At 38.8% G+C, this 25,416-nt stretch overlaps 1 protein-coding gene across 1 annotated transcript in view; it reads right to left on the reverse strand.

The window, feature by feature from the left end:
- Window positions 1–25,061, reverse strand: part of CHIC1 (cysteine rich hydrophobic domain 1) — a 31,953-nt gene extending 6,892 nt beyond the window's left edge. The window contains exons 1-3 of the mRNA XM_054040330.1: window positions 24,904–25,061; window positions 15,528–15,582; window positions 2,284–2,439 (exon numbers count right to left, since the gene is read on the reverse strand). Of these exons, the coding sequence (XP_053896305.1) occupies window positions 2,284–2,439; window positions 15,528–15,582; window positions 24,904–25,061 (369 nt within the window). The remainder of the gene's footprint in view (window positions 1–2,283; window positions 2,440–15,527; window positions 15,583–24,903) is intronic.
- Between the last annotated feature and the right edge of the window lie 355 nt (window positions 25,062–25,416).

A 25,416-nucleotide genomic window follows, 5' to 3' on the forward strand; every position in this document is an offset into this window, starting at 1 on the left:
AGTGACCTTCGAAACAGCCACTTGGAGGGCTAAATGGAAAATTCATTTCTTAAACTAATCAAACTATTTCACCAATAAGGTGAAAAGGAAAAAGAGACAGAGATCCATAGATTTCAAGGCCACAAAAGGTCGTGATCTAGTCTGACCCCTGCATAACACAAACCATAGAATTTCACCCAGTAATTCCTGTGTCAAACCCAATAACTGTGGTTGGGCTAGAGCATCTCTTTTAGAAAGACATCCAATCTTGATTTTAAGAGGGAGAGAATCCACCATTTCCCTTGATAAGTTTTTCTAATTGTTTAACTACTCTCATTTTTAAAATTTGCATTTATTTCCAATTTGAGTTGGTCTAGCTTCAAACTCCAGCCACTGGATCTTGTTATGCCTTTATCAGATTAGAGAACCTTTCACTATCAGACATCTTATGTGGGTATTTTTAGACAGTGATCAGGTCACTTAACCCTGTCTTCAATAAACTAAATAGATTAATCTATAATCCTTCACTGTAAAGCGTGTTTTCCTGTCCTCAAATAATTTTTATAGCTCTTATCTGAATTCTCTCCACTTTTTCAACATTTTTTTTTAAGTGTTTACACCTGAATGGAAACAATATTCCAGTTATGGTCTGATCAGTGCAATATTATCTCCCTACTCCTACTCTATATACACCTGTTTATACCTTTGAGGATTACATTAACCCTTTTGGCTCCAGCATTGGACTGGGAGCTTGTGTTCATTTGGATGTTTGTCCTAAATCTTTTTCAGAGTTACTGCTTTCCAGGAGGAAGCCTCCACCCCTCGCACCTCATCCAGATCACTCTGTAAAAGTGATACAAGTGTTATTTCTATTTTAAATACTTGGGAAGCATTCAGATACATTGATGAACACTGTATAGGATTAGACAAGGGCTATGTCTACACTACAGAGCATATGCTGGCATTAGGGTGACCAGATGTCCTGATTCTATAGGGACAGTCCTGTTATTTGGGCCTTTTTCTTATATAGGTTCCTATTACCCCCACCCCACGTACCGATTTTTCACACTTGATATCTGGTCACCCTAGTTGGCATAGCCCCCCAGCATACTATGTATGGTAACAGAAGGAGCTATTCTGCTGGTGTAGGAATGCCACGTTAGCTATGCTGACAGAAATACTCTTATGTAAGCATAGCTGGGCCTACAATGGGTTTTTTTTGTTGGCATAGCTATGTTGCAAGGGTGTGTAGTTTTTTTGATGCCCCACTGACATAGCTATGACAGTATACGTTTTCAGTGTAGACCAAGCCTAGGTCAGAGTGCTTGGAGATCCTTTCTGGGGACCAGTTAAGGAGGGAAACAGAGGCAGGTGCAGCTGTCGTACTGCGTCCTGCCATGGAAGGGCACTTAAGGAGGAGCCAACTGTATGACAGCAGCCCAGTGGGTTAAAGCACTATGCTTTTCAACCTTGAGATCAACCCCTATGAGGTCAAACATTAAATGCAATGTCTTCTTGTACACCCCAGCAAAGGTTTGTCCTCTATTACAAAAACCATATATTTTGGTTCTCTCTATTTAAGAAAGGCCCCAAAATCATAATATAAGGGATGCTGCAGGGCAGAACTAGTATGATCTGGAAGAGGGGCAAAGGAAAATGCCTGCCTGCATTCTGTTTCACTCCAAGCAGTTCTATTATTGTTACTTTCATAAGCAAATTGAAGGAGCTGCCAGACCACTTCTCTCTGCATGTGGTGCAACCTGTAGACCTTTTTTGGGAGTTTAGTGCACTTTCCTTTTCACAGGTAGCTCACTAGAGACAGAAACAAAACTAAACAATGGGAGAAATGGCCCAATCTTTTGACCGTCTATAACATTAGCTTCAATTCACAATGATAAATCCTGATATGAAACTAGAAAAGTAACAAATGGATGAAGGAGTATACTGTTTCTTCCTTCAATAAACTGTACAACGTACACAGGTTTAAAAAGAGATTTCAGTCTATTTAGGATGTTCTTTGGCTCAATAACTGCTGCTCCGGCACAACTCATTGTTATTAACATAATTCAACATTGTTTACTTTATATATATATATATATATATATATATATTTTTTTTTCTGTTACTATTAAAGATTAACAGCTAGCAGACATATCTCACCAGTTAAATAGAGACTTACGATGGCAACTGGGGATGCAGAAAGAAGTTTCAGAATAAAGAAAGGCATCATTACTTAAAGGCTATAAAACATTAGCAGCAGTTGTCAATTTTTGGTCACAATGCAACTTTGAAATGTGCACTTACTCTTTTATTAAGACAGATAACAGGCCACAGGCTGCAACCCAGGGTGCAGCAGCAGCAAAGACAGCCACAAAGCAGCCATTTTACATTGACAGGGAGATTCTTCTTTAAACACGCATTCACACGTCTGATACTAGTCTTAAATTCTTCTGGAGCAACCTACAACGGAAATGGCAAACTTTAACTGGAAGCCTTGCAGATGTGCTTTCTTGTTCACTGGTTCCATGGATTACAACATAAGTGACAGAGGTACAGTTATTAGGTATGAAACAAAACTACACCTCTACCCCGATATAACGCGACCTGCTAGAACACAAATTCGGATATAACGTGGTAAAGCAGCGCTCCGGAAGGAGGGCGGAGGGGCTGCATGCTCCATCGGATCAAAGCAAGTTCAATATAACACGGTTTCACCTATAACGTGGTAAGATTTTTTGGCTCCCGAGGACAGCTTTATATCGGGGTAGAGGTGTATATAAACCTTCCAAAAACATTGCTAGTACAGCTAGTGTGAAAGTTCACCTTCCTAAATCAAGTCCATTTATCCTGTTTGCTTGATTTTTTTTTTTTATGTAAAAATGATAATTGCAGTAAGTTAGAAGAGTTTCTCCCCATGTTCTCTTGCAACTGTTAATAAATCAATTGTGTTGATAAATACAACCATCCCCTGTAAAACTATATTAGGAACAGAGCCAAGCAACACACAAATTGGTGATGTTGACAAAAAATTGGATGAAAAAGTCATTTTGGTTTTCATGGAAACAAAAAGTAACTTTGTATGTAAAAAGGTGACATTTCACACACAAAACAAGTGTTCATCACTGTGTCTAACTTCTCCCTATCACAAGGTTGTAACATGCATGTGAAGTTGCCCTCTCTTTGGAGCGAAAAGCTGTGCTTGCCAATAGAAATGAAAATATTTCTTCCAGGAACAAATCACTGATTGGTACCATCCCACATCTCTAATTATGGTATCCTGCTGAGGAGGCATAACCAAGAAGGGAACAGGTGCGTTATAATAACTATGCTTTATATAGGAGTATAAAACATGCCTAGGATCAGCAGCGTGCTGAACAGTGATGTGAAGGTTTGAAGCATTAGATGTATTCCTTCTATTTCAACTCATTTTGTTGCTTGCTATGGTGTATAAGTCATACAATGAAGAGTGGCTGGTTCTTGAAGAGTGGCTGATTCTGAGATAAGTAAGTTACAAACATTGGCCAAGATTTTCCAGAGTGACTGGTGGTTCTGGATGCCTCAATCAGTGGGTGCTTAACTTGAAAGACTTTAAAGGGGCCTGACTTTCAGAGAGTGGACGCTCAGTGCTTTCTGAAAGTTAGGGCTCTTTAAAGTCTAAGTGACACACTCACTAACCAAGGCACCCCAAAATCACTAATCACTCTGGAAAGCCTTGGCCAAGGTCTTCATGACTGAAAGTTTACTAAGACAGTGTACAGCAAAGATCAACACAGAAGATCTCATGACTTCAAAAAACACTGACAAAAATATATCAACAAAAGTGATAGTAAAAAGTCAACAATTTAGTATATAATATTAAGACTATTAATCAGCTGTGTGAAAATTAGTACAAGGAAGTTATGTCATTAAAGGCTGCCTTTCTTAAGATCTCTTGGCAAATGGCATAGCCTTCAGGAAGGAACCTTTATTAAAAGGCCACAAGCAGGAGCAGAGCTAATGGAACTGAGAATATCTGGTGAGCCCAACCAGAATCACCTGGCCCATTTAGCTAAATATTCCTGATAACTTTTACTAAAAAGATACATATGTGCATTCTCTTCTCCAATGTGACAACATTTGAAACCAAGCTGTGATCATGAATATCCTGGAATAATATATTGGCTACACTGTACTCTGATTCAGGGTAAAGCAATTACTTCCAGGTGACATTTGGCAGAGAAGGAATTTGCTAAACTCTCTGAAAACCCCATGCGTTGATTTGACCATATGCTACTTATCTGCTAGGATGTTCTTCATTACTGCCAAAATGCAAGTTGAAGTCAGTACACGTATGGATGCACTAGCATCACAAATGCACTGCTTGTTGATACAACACAGAAGACTGATGACTCTGCCTGTTCAAATAAACTGTGTATTTACAGGTGTTATCTATGTGAACATCCATCGTCTTCACTCTGATCAGAGGAATAAAAGCATGATGCCCACAGCCCCAACCAGTTACTGTTTAATGTAAGTTCCTGAGTTCTTATCATTGACAACACCTGTTAGAAGTCCACAACTCTTCTTACAGGAGGCAAACTAGTACCTTCCAAGAACTCAGAAAAGTTCTTAAGTGTCAGAACCTGAGTGGCACTAAGACCAAATTTCCCCATTTTCACTCAACTTCAGCATTGGGCAGAGAACAAGTGATCTTTAGAAAATTAATCATGCCCCAATAAGATGACTCTTAGAAGCCAAATGTCTAATATGGAAACAACTTCAGGCTCTGCTGTCAAAGGTTGGCGACCACAATTGCTGGACACAAGCCACTTTGTAGCTTGCAATTTCACTGACTCAGATAATTTCCCCCACCGAATCTGAGGTGCTTCCTATGCTTGTTTTATCAAGATGTGGGAGCATGAGTCCTGGCAATCTTTTCAGTTTAAAGTAGGACTTATATGGCTCACAGATGTAGTGAGACTTTGCCACTAGCACCAATTTTGTTAAGTCTCAATTTTCACATGAGATATTAATATATCCTGTAGTGGTTTACTATGAGAAGGACTGGGGATCAGGATTTGGCCTGAACTCAAACTGAAAACCATATATCCATTCAAGAACTCCAGGACCCAGCAACCTAGAAAGATACCTGATATTCTGCAATGCCTGTGAACATCTTAAAAATTAAAATGGGTTCTAGACCTTCCAGTGAAACAGCAGTTTTGCCAGAAGTGCAGAAGAAGCTGATGGACCAAGATGGATGACTGTTTCTGCAGTGACTAAAAACATCTCCTGCACCCTTCGGTGATGTGATGAAGAACTATGTTGGACCCAGAAACCTCTTTAAAAAATAAAAAAGCAGATTCTATTGCTTCCCAGCCTCAGGGTTCTATTAATCTGATTGCAGAATTATAAAGCCAGCCATGATGTGGACTACAGTGGTCATAACCAGGGACTTAGGTGCAGGGTGACATGTCATTGTAGACCAGGGGTGGCCAACCTGAGCCTGAGAAGGAGCCAGAATTTACCACTGTACATTGCCAAAAAGCCACAGTAATGTGTCAGCACCCCCCTCATCAGCTCCCCGCTCCCAGGGCCTCCCACCCACTGTCAGCCCCGATCAGTGCTTCCCCCTCCCTCCCGATCAGCTGTTTCGTGGCATGCAGGAGGCTCTGGGGGGGAAGGGGGGAGGAGCGGGAGCATGGCCGGTTTGGGAGGGGGCGGGAAGAGGTGGAGTGGGGGCAGGGCCTGTGGCAGAGCAGTGAGCACCCCCAGCACATTGGAAAGTTGGCACCTGTAGCTCCAGCCCCGGAGTCGATGCCTATACAAGGAGCCGCTTATTAACTCCTGAAGAGCCGCATGTGGCTCCGGAGCCACAGGTTGGCCACCCCTGTTGTAGACCATCAACGAGTAAATTTTGCAAATTTCTGAACTACTCCAGTGAAGGAGATCTTTCATAATTAGAACCAATCTTCAGCAAAGTCTCTCCCAGACCAAGAAGACCAATGCACATTACTGGATATCTGTTTTCCCTTATGCTTTCTGCTATTTTTAGAAGCTGAAACATGGATTTGGGGAATGCCTCAAACTCTTAAACTACCTGGCTGTTCTACTGATAGGCAAATCATCTTTTTGCATCCAGGTTCAGACACTGAAGAGCCTTCCAAAATCCAATGACTAGATCCTTCTCCAACAGATACGAGGAATTCATGGACAAAGACCCAGAAGAAACTTCTAGCATCATGCAACAATTCTGAGAGATCTCTTGCAGGAATGCTCTTAAGTGCCTGAGTCCCCATGGCTTCCTCCGTGTCAGGGCATGGAGTCCTGAACTACAATCTCTTTTTTGACCTGCAAAGGAAATCTAAACAGAATCCACACAAAATCTATGAACTTAGTACTAGAAAAATACTTTATGAGCTAAAATACTCAATGAAGTCTAGTCCCAATGCAAGCAGAGGATAGAGTTCTGTCCACTTAGGCCAATGGAAAGAGGTAATGATGTATAATTGCGGGTGTGGAGGAGCTTACACACTCAATTTTAGAATGCTGTGACAGAGGCATACAAATACTCCCACAAAAGCTGCTCTGAAATGAGTCCGACTGCTGAATGGCAGGACCTGTGATCTCATAATGGGATCTGTGGGGGCAAAGTCATGGAGAATATAACATGAACATATTATTTTAACAGGAACTTTGCTGAACACACATGTACTCCACATGTGCTCTTAAATCTGATACTGAATAAGGTAAAAAGTCTTTTGAAATATATCTGGTTATGACTTAGAGATTAGCATTTTTAGATTTTATATATGAAACTTCAAAAAAGGATAACAATTTGCAACACTGGTCATAGTAATTGATTAATCTGTTTTGATATTTAAAAAGGAAGCTTTTATTTTTCCAGAGTATTGACTATCAAAACATTTTCCTATTAGTAGTTTTAATATGATGAGATTTAATTCTATAGATATTCTTTTAATGGCAACCACTGGAACAGCTGAGTAAATTCTAGAATAATTACAATCAAAGACAACTGATATTATTGTCCATTTACTTTAACAGAAATCATTGCTACCATAGCAAGAACTTTTCAGAAGTGTACAGTAAATGGATTGTTATATGAGGTTACAAATCTTTGTTTAGCACTAAGGCAAAAATCCCATCTCCCACAGCAATACCATCCATCCTGACTGGTGAGAAAGGATTACTGGGTTTATTTCCTGGCCACTAGCAACTCTCAGAGAAACCCCCAAGAATTAGGCTTTACACCAGAGGTGGGCAAACTATGGCCCGCAGGCCACATCTGGCCCACGGGACCCTCCTGCCCGGCCCCTGAGCTCCTGGCCCAGGAGGCTGGCTCCCAGCCCCTCCCCCGCTGTTCCCCCTCCCCCGCAGCCTCAGCTCACTGCACCGCTAGTGCAATGCTCTGGGCGGCGGGGCTCTTGCAGAGCCATGGCCTGTCCAGATGCTCTGGGAGGCACAGCTGTAGCGCTGCCAGCCACCGATGCTCCAGGCAGCGCGGTAAGGGAGCATGGGGGGTTGGATAGAGGACAGGGGAGTTTGGGGTGGTGGTCAGGGGGCAGGGGTGTGGATGGGGGCGGGGCGGTCAGAGGGCGGGGAACAGGGGGATTGAATGGGGGCAGAGGTCCGGGGGGGGGGCAGTCAGGAAGGAGAGGAGGGGTTGGATAGGGGGCAGTCAGGGGTTCGGGGGGCAGTCAGGGGGCGAGAAGCAGGGGGGGGGTGTCGGATAGGGGGTGGAGGCAGGGCCATGCCTGGCTGTTTGCGGAGGCACAGCCTCCCCTAACCAGCCCTCCATACAATTTCAGAAACCCAATGTGGCCCTCAGGCCAAAAAGTCTGCCCGCCCCTGCTTTACACAGGGCATGAGCAATCCCTACACAACCTCAACCAAATCTTGCTATATTCCATCCCGCAATTTCTGTACATCAGAAATGAATCAGTTTCACTGCCACCTTTGTTTTTCCACATCTGCAGAGGAGGGGGCAGGAAATATTGAAGATAGGATCCCGCTACCTCCTAAGAGCATAGGAAAGACTGCAGGAGTGGGTGCCAAAAAAAACCACAACAGCTGTTTCCTGACCATTTGGATCACCGATCATTAAAATCAGTGGTCATTTGGGTTTGCACATAAGCCAGGCTTGCTGCCAGTTAACAAAAGAACATCAATCAGGGTGGTACTTTTTGGTAGCATGAATGAATAACTACGCAGTGAATATTTTAGAAGAGTATTTACTTTTTGGGGCTAAGGAAACAAGCTTGCATTCTCTGACAAATGGGCAAGTTCAAATACAGTGTATACTTTATAATTTTTTAAAAAACAAATTATTCAATTAATTCTTTTCATGAGCACAAATGGAACAACTCCAATTGATAGTGACTGAAATATCAAAATTTAAAATACTTTTTTTGCACCAGATTTTTCACTGGAATAAAGGCAATTTGTTAATAATCACAACTATTTATGGATGGGTTTATGTTAATTTTAAAATTAAGGAACATGGCACACAAAATAATCAACCAAGGGAAGTGGGGAAAGCCCAGGAATCCCCCCCAAGCCCCGACTTGGGATTTTTTAAAAAGAAAAATGGAAAAAGAATAATATATAGTGGAAGAAAAAAAATCCTACAATAGTAAGAGGGTGGAGTAGAAGATTTAATAGGTTTTCTCCCCATCTTTAACTTTTGTGAAAAATGGATACAATTCCATAACACTTCATCTGTACTCTTAATGCAAATTTTGTATTAAAACAAACAAACCTTGGTAGACTGCTACATAGCCCACTAACATACAATTTTTGCAGTTACAGATGGTGGATGCTTATTCTCCAGGCATGTTGGGATTGAGTGAATTAATGAGTCTGTGGTGGTAACTTTTAAGGAAATTAACTGAAATTAATCTCTTAAATTATGGTTCTGTTCTGACGTGTGACTCTACACAAATGGTACCTTTTCATTCAAGAGAAGTTAAGCATTTGTGTTTTCAGAGTCATATATGTTTACTTTAAGTGACAAAAATAAATGACTACTTTTTGCTCCTGCTACCACTGTGTTGCCAACTTTGCTAAAGGAGTGGGAACTGGATTCTAGTCTCTCTTTTACATCATGCACAGCTTTGCGCACCAAGTTTCAACAAGTTACATCATCTGGCACAAACTTACTGAAGGCAATGGAGTTACATAGATGTCTCTAGTATGTAAGTCTTTTTACCAGAGTTTTAGAAATCAAGCAATGATAAATAGGTCTGTGAATCAGAGATACTTTTCTCCATTAGAAACTTAAGTTTTGGTATTTGATACCAAGGTGATTCACCTTGGGGAAGACAGAAATAATATAATTCTGTTCATGTCAGTTTACAATTAATTTACAGCTCAGCAACCTTTGTCTCAAATTAAAGAACAAATGCTTTTCAACAGATAAAAACTGAGTTTTAAATCCATCTATTTTATAAGCATTCATACCATGTTCACTTGTATATATAGGCACTGTAGGTGTTTATTTAAAAAGTTACTGCACATTTGGTATCAAATTCTTTTGTAATCCGATAAAGATGTAGCATTTTTCACATCAAGAAATTAATAATGTACTGTATTTTTTTTTTATGAAATACATAATATTGTGCCAATTTACCAATACAATGCCTTCCAGAACACAAATTCCAGTGGACCATATCCATTTTGTTGCCACATTGAATCTGTAGCTTTCCTTCATTTGATTCTGAAGCTCTGAGAGATTAATTTAAAAGTGTTGTATTGGAAAGATTTTAGTTAATTGTCAATACATAATTCACAGCATGCTTAAACTCTGCATTTGAATAATTTTGGAAAAAAATCGCTTGGAGGGTTTCTGTCTGGATCTTGAAAAGAAAGATAAGTACGCTGCTTCTGGCTGTGCAGTCCGCATTGTAAAGAGAGATTAGTTCCTTTTAGGCCTTTAAAAAAACATAAAAGAGGGGGGATCGTAATATTTTACAACAGGATGCAAGAGAATCTGCAAACAGAGGAAGAGAGCAAGCAAAGCCCAGCAGGCCTGATCTGCCTCCTTCAATCATCATGATCACAAATGCTATCCATCACATGTCGTGTTGGATCACAATACTAAGGGTACATTTTATGGCTTACACTTCCCTGCATTGCACACTAATCTCTGTATAGGACCCCTTATTGTTTTAAGATCAGGGCAGGAAGCTCCACTTTCTTCTTTAAGGTTCACTGGCTCTGTCATTTTCTTGTCACCTGGAGCAGTGTGCTGTTGTGCCATATATCATGGATAGTACTTTTCCAGTTTAGTTTAGCCTTTGTGATAATGAAGGAATCTTCTCTTTCCTAAACCTATAGGACTGTAAGTTATTTTGCATACAAGATTACAGACAAGTCTTAGTTTAAATAGCATTTTAAACAAACTATTTAAAATGGATCCAACATACCTATAAAATATACATATAGAATTTGGCCACCAAAACCCATCAAGCTAGATTTAAAATAATGAAATTATACAATCTGTTCATCTCTTAAAAACTGTAAAGAATCAAAAACATGCAACATCAACAGTTTGAAGACCCAGTTCTACCTAGGTAGTTGTGTTAAGGTTAGTATCGATTTATCTTGAAAGTTGAGAAGCTGACTAGATTAGTAGGCCCAATTTTTGACCCACCTGAAACTTTCCACCTATATATCTGTTTTCAGAGCCCATATAACCTCCACTACACGTGCCCATTTCCCCAAAAAAGAGAGCAATATTTCAGTGTGCTTTTCAGTTACCATTTTATGTTTGCTTATTTTCTCTGCATCTTAGCACTCAAGAAGTCTATAATGAATAACCAGTACCTGTAAACAATGGGGGAATATTTCAGTTAAGAAACAGATTAGTGTTGTAATAACAAGAATACCTAGCACTTCAGTAGTATTTGTCTATAGATCTCAAAAGCACTTCAAAGTTTAAGTATTACTATCCTCATGTTACAGAGGGGGAAATTGAGACTTACACAGGTTAAGCAAATTTCCCAGAGTCACAACGTGTGCCAGTATCATAATTCCAAAGTGTTAATATTTTTTGGGAGACAGTTACCTAGACAGCATCTTTTTAAAAATTAGACCTTTAGTGTTATTTTAAGGATTTACCTTTAGGTTTTCCTCCAGTAATATTTATTATAAAAGAAACACAGCCCACATCTAATGGCTTAACTAATGCATCCAAGCTGCTGCACTGGATAATATGAACTCACAGATCTATTAAATTGTTATGCCTGTGTTCTGAATAAAATATTACTTTGTTTTATTGCATTGTGCATTATTCTTAACAAAGAATCTTACACATCTTAACAATAGAATGGTTGACTAAAGAAGGGATATGCTATGTATAACATGGACTTTCAGAGCGCAATCATTCCGATGGTTTTTATGTTACATTTATTTTTTTTAAAATAAATGTAACAACGGACTACAAAATTCACCCTTGTGAACTTTGGGTGCCACTGAAAACACATTTATACTGAAATTAAACAGACATTTTTTTTTTTTTTTTTTTTTTTTAAAATAGATCAACAAATGGCCAGGACCGGCATGTTTGCTTCTTGCATTCACCTGAGCACAAGATTCTTCTTCCTCAAAACCAAAGATGATAGTAACTGGCAGTTAGCAAGAGAAATTATTTGCTTTTTATTAGGGCTGTTGATTAATTGCAGTAAACTCACGTGATTAACTCAAAAAAATTAATCGTGATTAATCGCACTGTTAAACAATTGAAATTTATTAAATATTTTTGGATGTTTTTCTACATTTTCAAATATATTGATTTCAATTACAACACAGAATACGAAGTGTATAATTCTCACTTTATATTGTTATTTTTATTACAAATATTTGCACTGTAAAAAATGACAAAAGAAATCATTTTTCAATTCACGTCATAGAAGTACTGTAGTGCAATCTGTTTATCGTGAAAGTGCAACTTACAAATATAGATTTTTTTTGTTACATAATTGCATTAAAAAACAAAACAATGTAAAACTTTAGTGCCTACAAGTCCACTCAGTCCTACTTCTCGTTCAGACAATCACTAAGAGAAATAAGTTTGTTTACATTTATGGGAGATAATGCTGTCCGCTTCTTATTTACAATGTTACCTGAAAGCGAGAACAGGCATTCGCATGGCACTTTTGTAGCTGGCATTACAGGGTATTTACATGCCAGATATGCTAAACATTCATATGCTTCTTCATGCTCCCGCCACCATTCCAGAGGACATGCTTCCATGCTGATGACACTCGTTAAAAAAATAATGCATTAATTAAATTTATGACTAAACTCCTTTGTGAAGAATGGTATATCTCCTGTTCTGTTTTACCTGCATTCTGCCATATATTTCACGTTATAGCAGTCTCAAATGATGATCCAGCACATGTTGTGCATTTTAAGAACACTTTCACTGCAGATTTGACAAAATACCAATGTGAAATTTCTAAAGATAGCTACAGCACTCGACCCAAGTTTAAGAACCTGAAGTGCCTTTCAAAATCTGAGAGAGACCAGGTATGGAGCATGCTTTCAAAAGTCTTAAAAGCGCAACACTCTGATGCGGAAACTACAGAACCCAAACCACCAAAAAGGAAAAATCGACCTTCTGTTGGTGGCATCTGACTCAGATGATGAAAATGAACATGCGTTGGTCCACACTGCTTTGGATCATTATCTAGCAGACTCCATCATCAGCATGGATGCATGTCCTCTGGAATAGTGGTTGAATCATGAAGGGATATATGAATCTGGCGACGCTGGCTATAACAGTGCCATATGAATGCCCGTTCTCACTTTCAGATGACGTTGTAAACAAGAAGTGGGCAGCATTATCTTCTGAAAATGTAAACAAACTTGTTTGTCTGAGCAATTTGCTGAACACAAAGTAGGACTGAATGGACTTTCTAGGCTCTGAAGTTTTACATTGTTTTATTTTTGAATGCAGCTTTTTTTTGTACATAATTCTATATTTGTAAGTTAAACTTTCATGGTAAAGAGACTGCACTACAGTTCTTGTATCAGGTGAATGAAAAAATACTATTTCTTTTGTTTTTTACAATGCAAATATTTGTAATAAAAATAAATATAAAGTGAGCACTGTACACTTTGTATTCTGTGTTGTAATTGAAATCAATATATTTGAAAATGTAGAAAATATCCAAAATATTTAAATAAATGATATTCTATTATTGTTTAACAGTGCGATTAATCGCATGATTAATTGCGATTAATTTTTTTAATCACTTGACAGCCCTTCTTTTTCTCGCACAGTAGACTATTTGTTTATTTCAAGATTTCTATAATTGAGAACAGCTCCTCAAATTGGTATGGGAAAAAGGTAAAAAACACAGATTCTGATTTCTGAAAACAAAAAATATACAGTAGAACCTCAGAGTTACAAACACCAGTTATGAACTGACCAGTCAACCACACGCCTGAACCAGAAGTACGCAATCAGGCGGCAGCAGCAGAGACACCCCCACCCCAAAAAAAGGCAAATACAGTACTGTGTTAAATGTAAAAAAACCTAAATACTATTAAAAAAATAAAGGGAAAGTTTAATTTTGTTTTTATAAGGTAATGAAACTTTCTGTGCTTGTTTCATTTAAATTAAGATGGTTAAAAAGCAGCATTTTTTTCCTGCATAGTAAAATTTCAAAGTCAATGTTCAGGTGTAAACTTTTGAAAGAACAACCATAATGTTTTTTCAGAGATACAAACATTTCAGAGTTACAAACAATCTCCATTCCTGGGGTGTTCGTAATTTTGAGGTTCTACTGTATCCTGCACCCAGTTATATCAGATATGATTTTTTATTTACACCATTATATGAAAGCCCTCAACAAGTAAGAATGAAAGGGGGATATAAGAAGCCAGTCAACTTCTATTTTTTCCCTCTGAACCTAAAGGGAAAAGTCAGTTGACCTGTAATGAAAATTTTTGCTATCGAACCTAGAGAATGCTCATAAACCAGTTAACGCTGAAAACACCATTAAGAGGAAAATGAGAGAGACACTGACATTTCCATTAAAGTTTTATTTAAATTAGCATTTGTTAATTTCAATATTGAATTATGCTTTAACAATTATTCATGAAATTTTCCGTACTGGCTTCATTTATAGAAAAATATGCTTATTTGAAACATCTGTTGAATTTTCACATTTTTTTTCAAATCTAGTTTAGTTTGTTGCTTTACATCAAGGAATTATTTCTGAAAGTTTAACTTAAGGCCCAGGAGAATATACCAACATGTAACGTGGCAAAAACCCATTTAGTGATATTGGTCTGATTCAAAACCCAATGAAGTCAATGAGATCCTTTCCCTATTCTGGGATTAGGCCCAGATTTACCAGGTTGCCTTCTGACACCTTGCAATTCCAAATGGCAACCTGCCTTTTCACCATTTAATTCAACTGCTGTCAAATAATTTGTGGGATAGAGATGCAGTATTTTCATAATCATCATGTTCCAGGAGGAGAAACAGGTGGATTTGTCAGAACCAGACAGAGGATGCCATCCAAATGCATGTACGTACAATGTTAATATGACTCAATAATGAGTGCAAAGGTAGTAGGAGACCTTAGCTACACACTTTGTCATTAGGGAGAGTAACAAGAGCTGAACCTTCCGCCCCCAGATTCTGAAAGGGAATAGTACAGTATGGGGTGAAACAAAGGGAAAAGTTAGAGTAATGTAACTTAAAGACATGAGAAAAGTCAAAAGTCAGAACAAGCAGCACAAATCTGAAATAGAGGTAATGTATGAACAAGGAAAGATTTTAAAGCAAGAACCAAGATCTGGTCACAACATTTCATTAATAGATGACTATCAATTTTAAAAGGGGATTTCTGCTAACTCTGTCAGTCAAGATACAGAATACTATGAAAAGTGGGAGGATTTCCTCCAAAAACGTGGTGAGCCAACTATACTTTTTTCTTCTGCAAAATATCATTTTTACAAATGACCAAATAACTACAGATGTGCTTAGCAAAGCGATCAAACATTTTTTTCATTTACAGGCTTACACTGGAGGCCAGACAGTCTATGGAGAAATGGAATTGCACCCCCAAAAAGTGTTCAAGTGAATTCAGTGCTTGAGAGAGAAACCAGATTGAAAGGCACTGAAGTCCTTTATTTAATCCATACAACTGGTAGCACAGGCTTCTGGATCCATAAAGCCAGGGTGTGCCACTGTCATGTTTTGAAGAGACTGCCTATAGAGGAGTAAAGCTACTGTAGGTGAGGTCAGACCTCCTTGGTCCTTCTTTGCTCAGACTGACAATGACTGCAGCTGTGGTGAGTAGTTTTTATGACGTGGACATATGCACTAGGAACTGGGCAGCGACTGCCAAATTGGTTCATGTAGGACAGAGTGGCAGACAGTAACAACGTCCTGTCACTACTGACCTGGAAGGGATATGGCTTAGACTTATTTTACCTGAATTCAAGAATAATGCTTCTAGACATTTGTAATCCACAAACTATTGGATGAAATGTCTTTTGAATTTAAAACTTCAATACAAACTCAGACTTACCTTTCCTGTCAGGACAGAGGGAAATTCTGTGTCAAATTTGTTGCTCAAGCCAAACCTTGAAGACAAAAGAGACAAACAAAATATATTCCATCCAACTAATTTTATGTTTCCCCTTTTAAAATATAAGTTATACAACACTTGGTGTTTAAGAAAAAAAAGAATGACAGTAGAATGTTTTCCCATATTTTTGTTTGTACTATTTAAATTTATGAAAACTTGCATAATATGTTAAGTGTTTTTACAACTAAAATGCTTTTACAGAAAAAAAAAATTGTGACTAGAAGTGTAGCTTGTTGCCTTCTTGAAGCAAGTAATTTTTAAACAGATGGCCAGGCAAAGAATTCTCAGAAAATAGCAGTAACCCAAATTTAAATCTGAGATTCTTCAAAAAATACTATTAATATTAGACTCCAATTCTAATTTGAAGAGGTCCAATTAATCGTTTTATACAAGTTATTAGTTTGTGTTGTTCATGTCACAAATTCACATACAGCAGATATATCTAGCAATAAATAATAAACTAGTTTGTCTTCCCTAAACAAAACCTGTAGCCTAATATTAAGAACAGTTATAGTAAGTTGAAGCAAATTCACACATGCAATACCTATGAAAATTCATCCATACCATAGATTAAGAAATATGAATTTTAAGCAAAATAAATTTTACATTCATCAACAATAATGGCTGGATTTCTATCAGCAAAGTAATCGTGTAAAGTTTACACATTGCTTAGCAATAGGCAGTGAAACCTAAAGGGAGCCAGGTATCTTGCAGAACTTTGTAGCTCTCCAAGGAACTGGAGATAGGAGTAGCTCCTGATCCTACACAAACTGAAAATTTTAATCAGTTTAGTAAGTAAACTAGTTTGTAGATAGCCAGGTTCATGCTTAAACATGTCACTTGGTGAGGTGAAAGCTGCTTTCTTTTTACAAGTATAAAGTTAAGAAGTTAAATAGGTTCAGAGGCTAATCCTGCCACTCAGCAAGCACCCTGTGGCTTTGTTATGATTGCTGGGTCCCTGAGATACTTCACTTCCCTCCCCTATGAAGCTCTATCCTTCACAGTTCTACAGCAGTGGTTCCCAAACTGGGGTTTGTGAACCCCTGGGGGTTCACAAAATATTACAGGGTGTTCTTGGGAAAAAATTCCTTAATGGCGGACAGCCCGGGGCCAGAAGCCCGGAGCCCTTGGACTTCCAAGAGCTAAGCAGATCAAAGCAAGCATATCTATTACACTGAGGAGATTTAAACTTCAAGACTCATAAGAAATGGAAAGGGAGGTGGATTTTTTTTGCTGTTTTTAAAATTAAATAGGCAGCTAGTATTGTTTTTAAAATTATTTATGAAGAACAAATTGTTTGCCTGGACTGCTCAAGACCTGAATGCTTGTGTAGGAGGAACTCTTTGAATTGGCTTCTTAAATACCTTCATGCTGTTTCACATCTGATACTCCCTGATGAAACATAGGAGCCGTGTCTTATAACAGGCTTATTCAAAGTGATACAAGCTACGAAAGTGAGAACTTGGAAGAATGTTGCTGTTTTCATAATGTAATAAAAATACTGTAATGATACATAATAAATGGTGTGTAATAAGCATGTCATAAAAACACATTTTATATTTCCAAGATCACTGCTTTTATAATTTATACTCAGATAAAGGAGAAAATCCCTGGAAATATTCATTTTTTAGGAGGGGGTTCGCAATACTTGACATTTTAGTGAAAGTGGTTTACAGGTTGTTAAAGTTTGGGAACCACTGTTCTACAGGGTACTGCGATATACATGGCCTCATTGAGCTACAAACTTTTATACTTGAAGAAACAAAGATGTTTGCTGTGCACTGAGTTTAGTGCTTCACTACAAACCCTGCTAAATTATCTTACCTGGTTACTTCCAACCTTTTCTTTTAATCATAATATTGCTTTGATGTGTTTTGTACAGTTATATTTTTTGTAGCAATCTTTGTTAAGTTTTTTTGGGGAGGGGGAGAATATGCATAACAAGCCTCCAAAAACAAAGATTAAGATAAATCACAAATTCTCTCCCCTCAAAGTTACATCAGTCATCTATGCAAATGCCAAAATTGCTGACCACCACACATGTCCACTACCATTCTGCATACCATAACACCACAGACACTCAAACTTGACAATTTAACACAGTGATACTCAGAGTGCGGCCTGCGAGCTGCACGTGGCTCTTTAATATGTCTCTTGCGGCTCTTTGCCGTACATGTTATTAAAACGCTGTGTGATTTAATTATTAACCAATCTAAGTTAACAACCAGTCAGGATGCTTTTACTATGTTATTAACCAATTAAGTTAGGCTGTGAGAATTATTTATATAATCAATTCACATTACTGCGACTCTTGGGTAATGTTGATCACTAATTTGGCTCCTGAACCACTCAGGTCTTAGTATCACTGATTCAGCACATGAAATCAGCAGTGTAGATTAATGCATAATTAACTCTAAACAAAAGTGAAGCATAACAAAGAAAACTGGTGCAGTCTTAGAAAAACTATATAACTCAGCCCATTACGTTTGTCAACAGTACTAGTGAATTCTTATAAAGAATTCCAATAGCTAATTTAATAGTCAGAGCCATGATGCTAGTAGTCTATTAAAAGCAGTACCTGCATAAAATGTGCAATAAAAAACAAATCAGATATACATAAATGTATACCTGAGGTGGCACCTCAAATGCACACCTGATGCTATGCTTAAATAAAACTAGGTGGTCATTTAGTTTCATTTAAGGTTTGTCAATTAAGACACTCAAATGTACACTTAAGTTCTAGAAGTCAGCTGGCTAGGCAGCTGAAGTGTTGTGTTGTTACTCCATAAATCTGCTGAATGGTCCAATTTTTACAGAAGTGCTTTTGTCCTTTTCGACTTTCTTCCTCAAGTATTTGCACTCTTATTTCTTATGTAGTATAAACATTAGCGTATCACTTCTCATTAAGTGTATTAATAGTTCTTACACACAGCAATAGCAACCCAAGACTACAGTTTGTAAGAGACAAATTTCAGAATCATGATGCTAAAGAAATATTATAAATCTAGTAACGGAAAGAAAAAATACTACAAGTCAAAGCAGAAATTTCTCATTAATATTTATAGAGTTAATTTCTATTAATCTTCACTGTAAACACTAATTCTTAAATTAAACTCGTGTTTGTTCTGGATTACCTTTAAGCATTTAGGCAAACACAATTCTAAACTTTATCTTGTTTCCACTTTCTGCCAATGTATTTTGACACGCCAGAATTCATTTTCAGTTTGTCTTCTTATTTAATACTACATAACAAACTACAAGAGTAATAAGCTAGTCTTTATTTAACCTTAACGGAAAAAAATTGGGTGTTCAAATATATAACTAGCAACTAAAAAAAGTCTGTTCTTGAGCATCTACTATGGGATTTCCCAACTATTAGCAATGATGGGATCTAAATCAGTTTACAAAATCTGAGCAATAAAATAAGACAATATAATTGTATTTAGATACCCCATTTTGAAAATTGAGACACTTGATATAATTCTGAGGTACTCACTGATTTATGCCCCTTTAAAATTCCTTCAGCACAACCAACCCCACCAATGGGGAAAAATAGATTAGTACTTTTCAATTACATTTGGTAAGAATTATAAGTGCTTTTCTACTGAGTGGACTTTGAAGGCATAATTGTAGCACACCTTCAATCACCACTACTGTATCAGTCCCAAAAACATTCCCTCCAATTTCAAATAAAAATTGTGATGTATAACACATCCAAGAAAGCTCAACTGAGAAACTGTATCTTGTTTACAACCAGATTCTCTTAATCATTTTTACAGATGAGATGTCAGACCTTGTCTACGTTGGGAATAAAACTATGCTAAATTACAAGTATGTTTAGTCAGCAGTTGCTTGCAGGGTTCTAGCATACTTTTACTACTGTGTGCCTAGAGGTTCCCTTTAAGAACCATGCTTCATGTTCTACAATGCAATTTTCAGATAATCAAAATCCCTACTCACAGCAGCCAGGAAAGCCATTCAACAAGCCTACTAGCAACAATAATTTCTGAGCCCTGAATTTAGATCCATAGATTCCAAGGCCAGAAGGGACCATTGTGTTCATCTAGTCTGACCTCCCCTATTATACAGGCCATAGAACTTCCCCAAATGAAATTCCTAGAGCAGATCTTTTAGAAAAACATCCAATCTTGATTTAAAAATTGTCAGTGATGGAGAATCCACCATGACCCTTGGCAAATTGTTCCAATGGTTAATTACTCTAAGTGTCAAAAATGTATGCCTTACTTCAAGTCTGAATTTGACTAGCTTCAACTTCCAGTCATTGGATTATGTACCTTTCTCTGACAGTTTGAAGTCTATTATTAATAATTTGTTTCCTGTTTAGATACTTAGAAACAGTAATCTATTCACCCCCTAATATCATCTTTGTTAAGTAGTTTGCACTCTCTGAGTCCACCACTAGAAGGCAAGCTTTCTATGACATATGTCTGAGTTACAACACAGAATCATAGAAATGTCAGTCTGGAAGGGACATCAAAAAGTCATCCAGCCCAGCCCCTTGCCCTAAGTAGGGCCAAGTAAACCTAGACCATCCCTCACATGTTTGTCCAACCTGTTCTTAAAAACTTCCAATGACAGGGATTCCATAATGTCCCTTGGCAGCCTATTCCAGAGCTTAAATATACTTATAGTTAGAAAGTTCTTCCTCATATCTACCCTAAATCTCCCTTGCTGCAGATTAAGCACATTACTTCTTGTCCTACCTTCAGTGGAGGTGGAGAACAACTGCTCACTGTCTCTTCATAACAGTCCTTAACATATTTGAATACTGTTATCAGGTCTCCCCTTAGTCTTCTTTTTTCAAGACTAATCATGCCCAGTTTTTTAAATCTTTCCTCAATAGGTCAGATTTTCTAAACCTTTTATCCAGTTTGTTGCGGTGCTCTGGACTCTCTCCAATTTGTCCACATCTTCCTTAATGTGTGGCACCCAGAACTTGACACAGTACTTCAGCTGAGGCCTCACCAGTGACAAGAAGATGGGACAATTATCTCCTGTGTCTTAAATATGAAACTCCTGTTAATACACCCCGGAATAATATTAGTCTTCTGTGCAACTGCATCTCATTGACTCATATTCAATTTGTGATATACTATAACCCCAAATACTTTTCAACAGTACCACCACCTAGCCAGTTATTCCCCATTTTATAGTTGTGCATTTGATTTATCCTTCCTAAGTGAAGTACTTGGCATTTGTCTTTATTGAATTTTTTCTTGATTTCAGACAAACTCTCTAATTTGTCAAGGTCATTTTGAATTCTAATCCTATCCTCCAAAGTGCCTGCAACCCCTCCCAGCTTGATGCCATCCACAAATTTTACAGGCAGACTCACCACTCCATTATCCAAGTCATCAATGAAAATATTGACTAATACCAGACCCCAGACTGAACTCTACAGGGCCCCAATAGATACACCCTCCCAGTTTGACAGCGAACCACTGATATTTTATAATTGCTTTCTGAGTATGGTCTTTCAACTAATTGTGTACTCACTTTATAGTAACTGCATCTAGACCACATTTCCCTAATTTGCTTATGAGAATGTTGTGTGGGACTACATCAAAAGCCTTACATGGGGATTCAAAAAGTGAAACTGTGTAGCATAGATAGGCTTGGCAGAATTTGATTTTTTTTTTAAATAATTTTACAGATAATAGTGTTTATTTGTAAGCATTTTTTCAATTTTTAATCGATTTAAATCTTCACAGTTGTACAAAGTTATCACATAAAAATAAGTAAATATCCTTAAATCAAATCCTTAAATTCTCAAGCAACATTTTTCTTACTTTGCCTGTCTGATAATCAAAATTTAAATTGTGGAACTAGTTTTTGTTGGTTTGTGTATGTACGGTGAAACTGATGTTCACTGATATTTACCGGTAAAAAAAATCTAATCCTTCCAAGCCTCAGTATAGATGGGCCTATGGCATAAGAAGGTTGAGTACTTGTCCAAGTTCACAAAATGAATTCATCATCCCCAGAGGAGGGAGAATTGGAGCACAACAATGAGTGAAGAGGCTGTCAGCTTCCAGAGATGGAGTCTTGAGTAAGGGGCAAACCACAAACTATTTAAAAGAGGCTGGCATCTTGCTCTTGTGCAAGGAGACTGGTAATCAACTACATTAGTGGCTCTAACACTTCCTCATTGGCTTTCTCCAGCCACAATAGACACAGATCATAGTTATCCCCTAGCAACTCTAAAAACAGCAAGTGAAGCAAAGTAGTTTTTGCCACATGAAACTAAGTATTTGTCCTATAAGTCATTTAAACGAAAATTTTAGTAGGTGGCCACTAACTGTGTGTTGTTCAGTAGGTGCACAACTTGACATGTGTGGGGTTTGATATGCAAAAGTAATGAGCATTCACGACTGCCACTGAAATCAGTGTGAGCTGTGGATGCTTAGCATCTCTGATAGTAAGGTATTAGCATACATTTGGGAGACAGGGGATCTTGAATTCTAATTCTGCCTCTGCCACAGATTCAATGTTTGACCTCAGATAAGTTTCCACCTCAGTTTCTCCATCTGTAAAATGGGGAGAATTCTATTAATCTTGCTGACAGATGCGGAGATACATTCATGAATATTTGTGATGCACTCAGATTCTATAGCGATGAGTGCTCCAGTAAAGGCCATGAAGGAATAGCATTTCCACTAGAATATCAGCTGAAGAACATGATGTCTAGCCCTTGAAATGAACAGGCAAAAGGTTAGCAGAAGAATCAGTACAAATAGCAAAAAACTTGATTTAAAAAAAGCCCTTGGTGGAATCCAGGGATCCATATTTAGTATTGTAGCATATTGCATGCCACCTTAAAGTGCTTTACTAGGATCACCATGAGCATAAAACCTTCGCACCAATATCTAACAAGTTTCTTGAGCCTATTAACCCTGAAGTAATTACATTCAAGGAATCTGGACCAGAAGGTTAGATGGGAATAAGAACAATTATCTTCTGCCCCATTGCAAGTGGTAGATAATGCCAAGATTCCAAAATGGCAGGCAACCTGCCAAGATATGTTATACCATTTGTACCAGGATCATACATCCTAACCATTCATGAGGGTCAGTTCTAAAGGAAGAACAGAAGATATCTAAATAAAACCCAAGGAGTACAATGGGTCTCTGTGTCTCCCTATGTTTTTCACTGACTAGGTGAGAGCCTCTATTACTTCTGTCAGAACAGGAGTGCTATCAGGAGCATTCTAGGCATCTTAAGGAGACAAACAAGCCTCCTGGTGGCCTATCCAACAAGCCACTTCTGAAAGGTATTGTTTCCAACAGAAGAAGTGGCTTTATGATCACAAAGAGATAGCATGTACTGACAGAGTCCATTAAGAGACACAATAGTTCTCATTTGCCAGGGGGTCAGCATCTCCTACTCTGACCTTCTACAGTCCATCTGAGTTTTATTAATTGACTGTGTTTATTAACTGATTGCATTAGTTTGAGGTGTTTTAAGATGTAAGAGTGACCTGTATCACATGACTGGGACTAGGAAATAAAGACCACTATACCATCATTTCTATTTGCCATACCTTTCCTATTCAAAGAGGTGAGGAGGGAGGATGAGAATACCAATAATAAGATCATGCAGTTATATAGGCCAAGTACACAACTTGATGATACTGAATCATTTAACATATTGCTTTCTTTTACCCCTGACTTAGACATCACTAGTTGACAGATTGCTTGTAGGCATCACACTAGAGCTGGGTTGTGAAAAGGGAACTGAAAGAGAAGCAGATCTAAGGATTAGTTCAGTGAAGGCACTGATGCAATACAGGCATCAGGGAAGAGAGCACAAAGACAGTTGTGAGAGAAGTAAACAAATGCGATATTGAAGCTAATTTTGATCTAAAACATGTTTTAAATACTAACTGCATAATTAGTAAGACATGTGCCTATTATTCCAATCACTTTGCTGCTGTGTTACATCACTTTTATCCCCATCTTTTGTCCTTTTTAGACTGTATGCTATTTGGGGCAGGAACTTTGTATTTTTGTGTTTTTAAAGCTCCCAGTACACCAGAAAAATGTAAATAAAAGACTGCCTTGGAGACCAATGCCATCATAGAGAGGATCCTCATCAGCACAAGCAGAAATTATGTGGTGTCATGGAGTAACCTGTACATAAATATTAGCTCAAACCAAACCTGATTTAGGGATTTACAGAGAGAACCAAAACTAGATTTGATACTGTGTCTATTAGGATGCAAGATTCTCTTATTCCCCATGCCTTTGCTTCAAACCATTAGATCACACCACAGAGAGAACTGCATCGTCTTTTAACAGTCCGAACACAAGCACAAGATGAAACATGGTTTATGGAGTTATACAATACACAAATGTGAAATACTGATGATTCCCCATTCCATTTAGTGTGTAAAATAAATTATAATCTGTACGTTGCCTTATGTTCAATTTCTTCACTGGTAAGAAATGGCCTATTTTTAAACAGTTGACATAACAGTGTGTTATGCTGCTTGATCATTTATGTATTATGATACTATAAAATAATGGCAAAATTCCTGGATTTATTTAATTTTGTTTCAGATTTTCTAATTATAAAACTTCTGAACTGCCCATGGTAAAAATAGTAAAAATCAAACTCAGTAACTCAAATGTTTTAAATTTACAACACAACATAGTCATATGTTCTCTCTCTGCAGGACAGTGTGGAGGCCCAATGGCTGAGTTGAGCCCAAGAAGGAATATAGTAAAATTGTGGGGACAGACACTTGAATCATCCATTGATTCTGTTGTCTTGTGGTGTTTAAAAGTTAACCCAAGCAGGAACTATTTTCAGTCTCGGGCAATGAACCTAAGATATTAAGTGCTGGTTAGCTGTTTTTTCTGCAGATAATAGATAAGTGAATTTCACATGTCCAGACAGGATTTTTGGTTGACCCAAGTTGCTGGAAAATAGGATGTTTCCCAGCCTAAGGCAAAGCATACAAAAAAGAAACAAAGATGTCAAGGAGCCAGGCCTGAGTCACAAAGCCCTTAGGCAGGGAGCTACTTGTGTTGCATTATTCGTGGCAGTGTTGACAGAGCAGCCCGAAGCCAAGAACTCTTCCTGATCACCTCCACCCGCAGCAGCATCCCCACCAGCAGGGATCTGACTGCCCAGCAAGGACTCTCAGCAGTGCAGCCCCCATCCCCACTGGCCTGCAGCTCCCCTCCCCCCTCACGCGGGGTTGTTGCCCACGCTCCCTCAGGCCCCCTTCCACCTGCCTACCGCCCCTCACTCGCCCCCGCCCCCACTAGCCCCAGAAGCCCCCACGCCTTACACGGTGATGTGCCCGGCGCCCCGTACCGCCACAGGGTCTGGCGCGTCTCGGGGCCGGGGCAGCTCCTGGCTCCTCACCACCGGCTCGGACTCCTCCTCCTCCTCCTCTAGCTCATAGATAGTGTCGAAGTCTGCCATATTGGGGAGCAGGACGCTCATCTCCCCCCGCCCCCAGCGGAACGCCCAGTGCGCATGCGCACTGACCTGAGGTGGGCTGGGCTCGGGCCGCTCGTGGAGGGTGATGGGGGGGCGAAGTGTGCGCATGCGCTGCCTGATCGACTAGTTCCTAATCCTGCGTTCCTCCTTCCCCGCTTCTGAGCAAAGGTGGGGGCAGCCGCAGCCAAGGTCCCTCCGCCTGTGTGTGTAAAGGGGGGGCAGGCTGGGGGTGCCCCCGTGGCCAACCTGAGGCTCTCTAGGACAGACGGGCGCGCAGCAGCCCCGCGAGAGCCCCGGCCACTGCCACGCGGGCTCAGCCCGGCCGTCCCTCGTACCTCAGAAAGCAGCGAGTCCCCCG

This window comes from Malaclemys terrapin, chromosome 9 (assembly GCF_027887155.1).
Source record: "Malaclemys terrapin pileata isolate rMalTer1 chromosome 9, rMalTer1.hap1, whole genome shotgun sequence".
NCBI lineage: Eukaryota > Metazoa > Chordata > Testudines > Emydidae > Malaclemys > Malaclemys terrapin.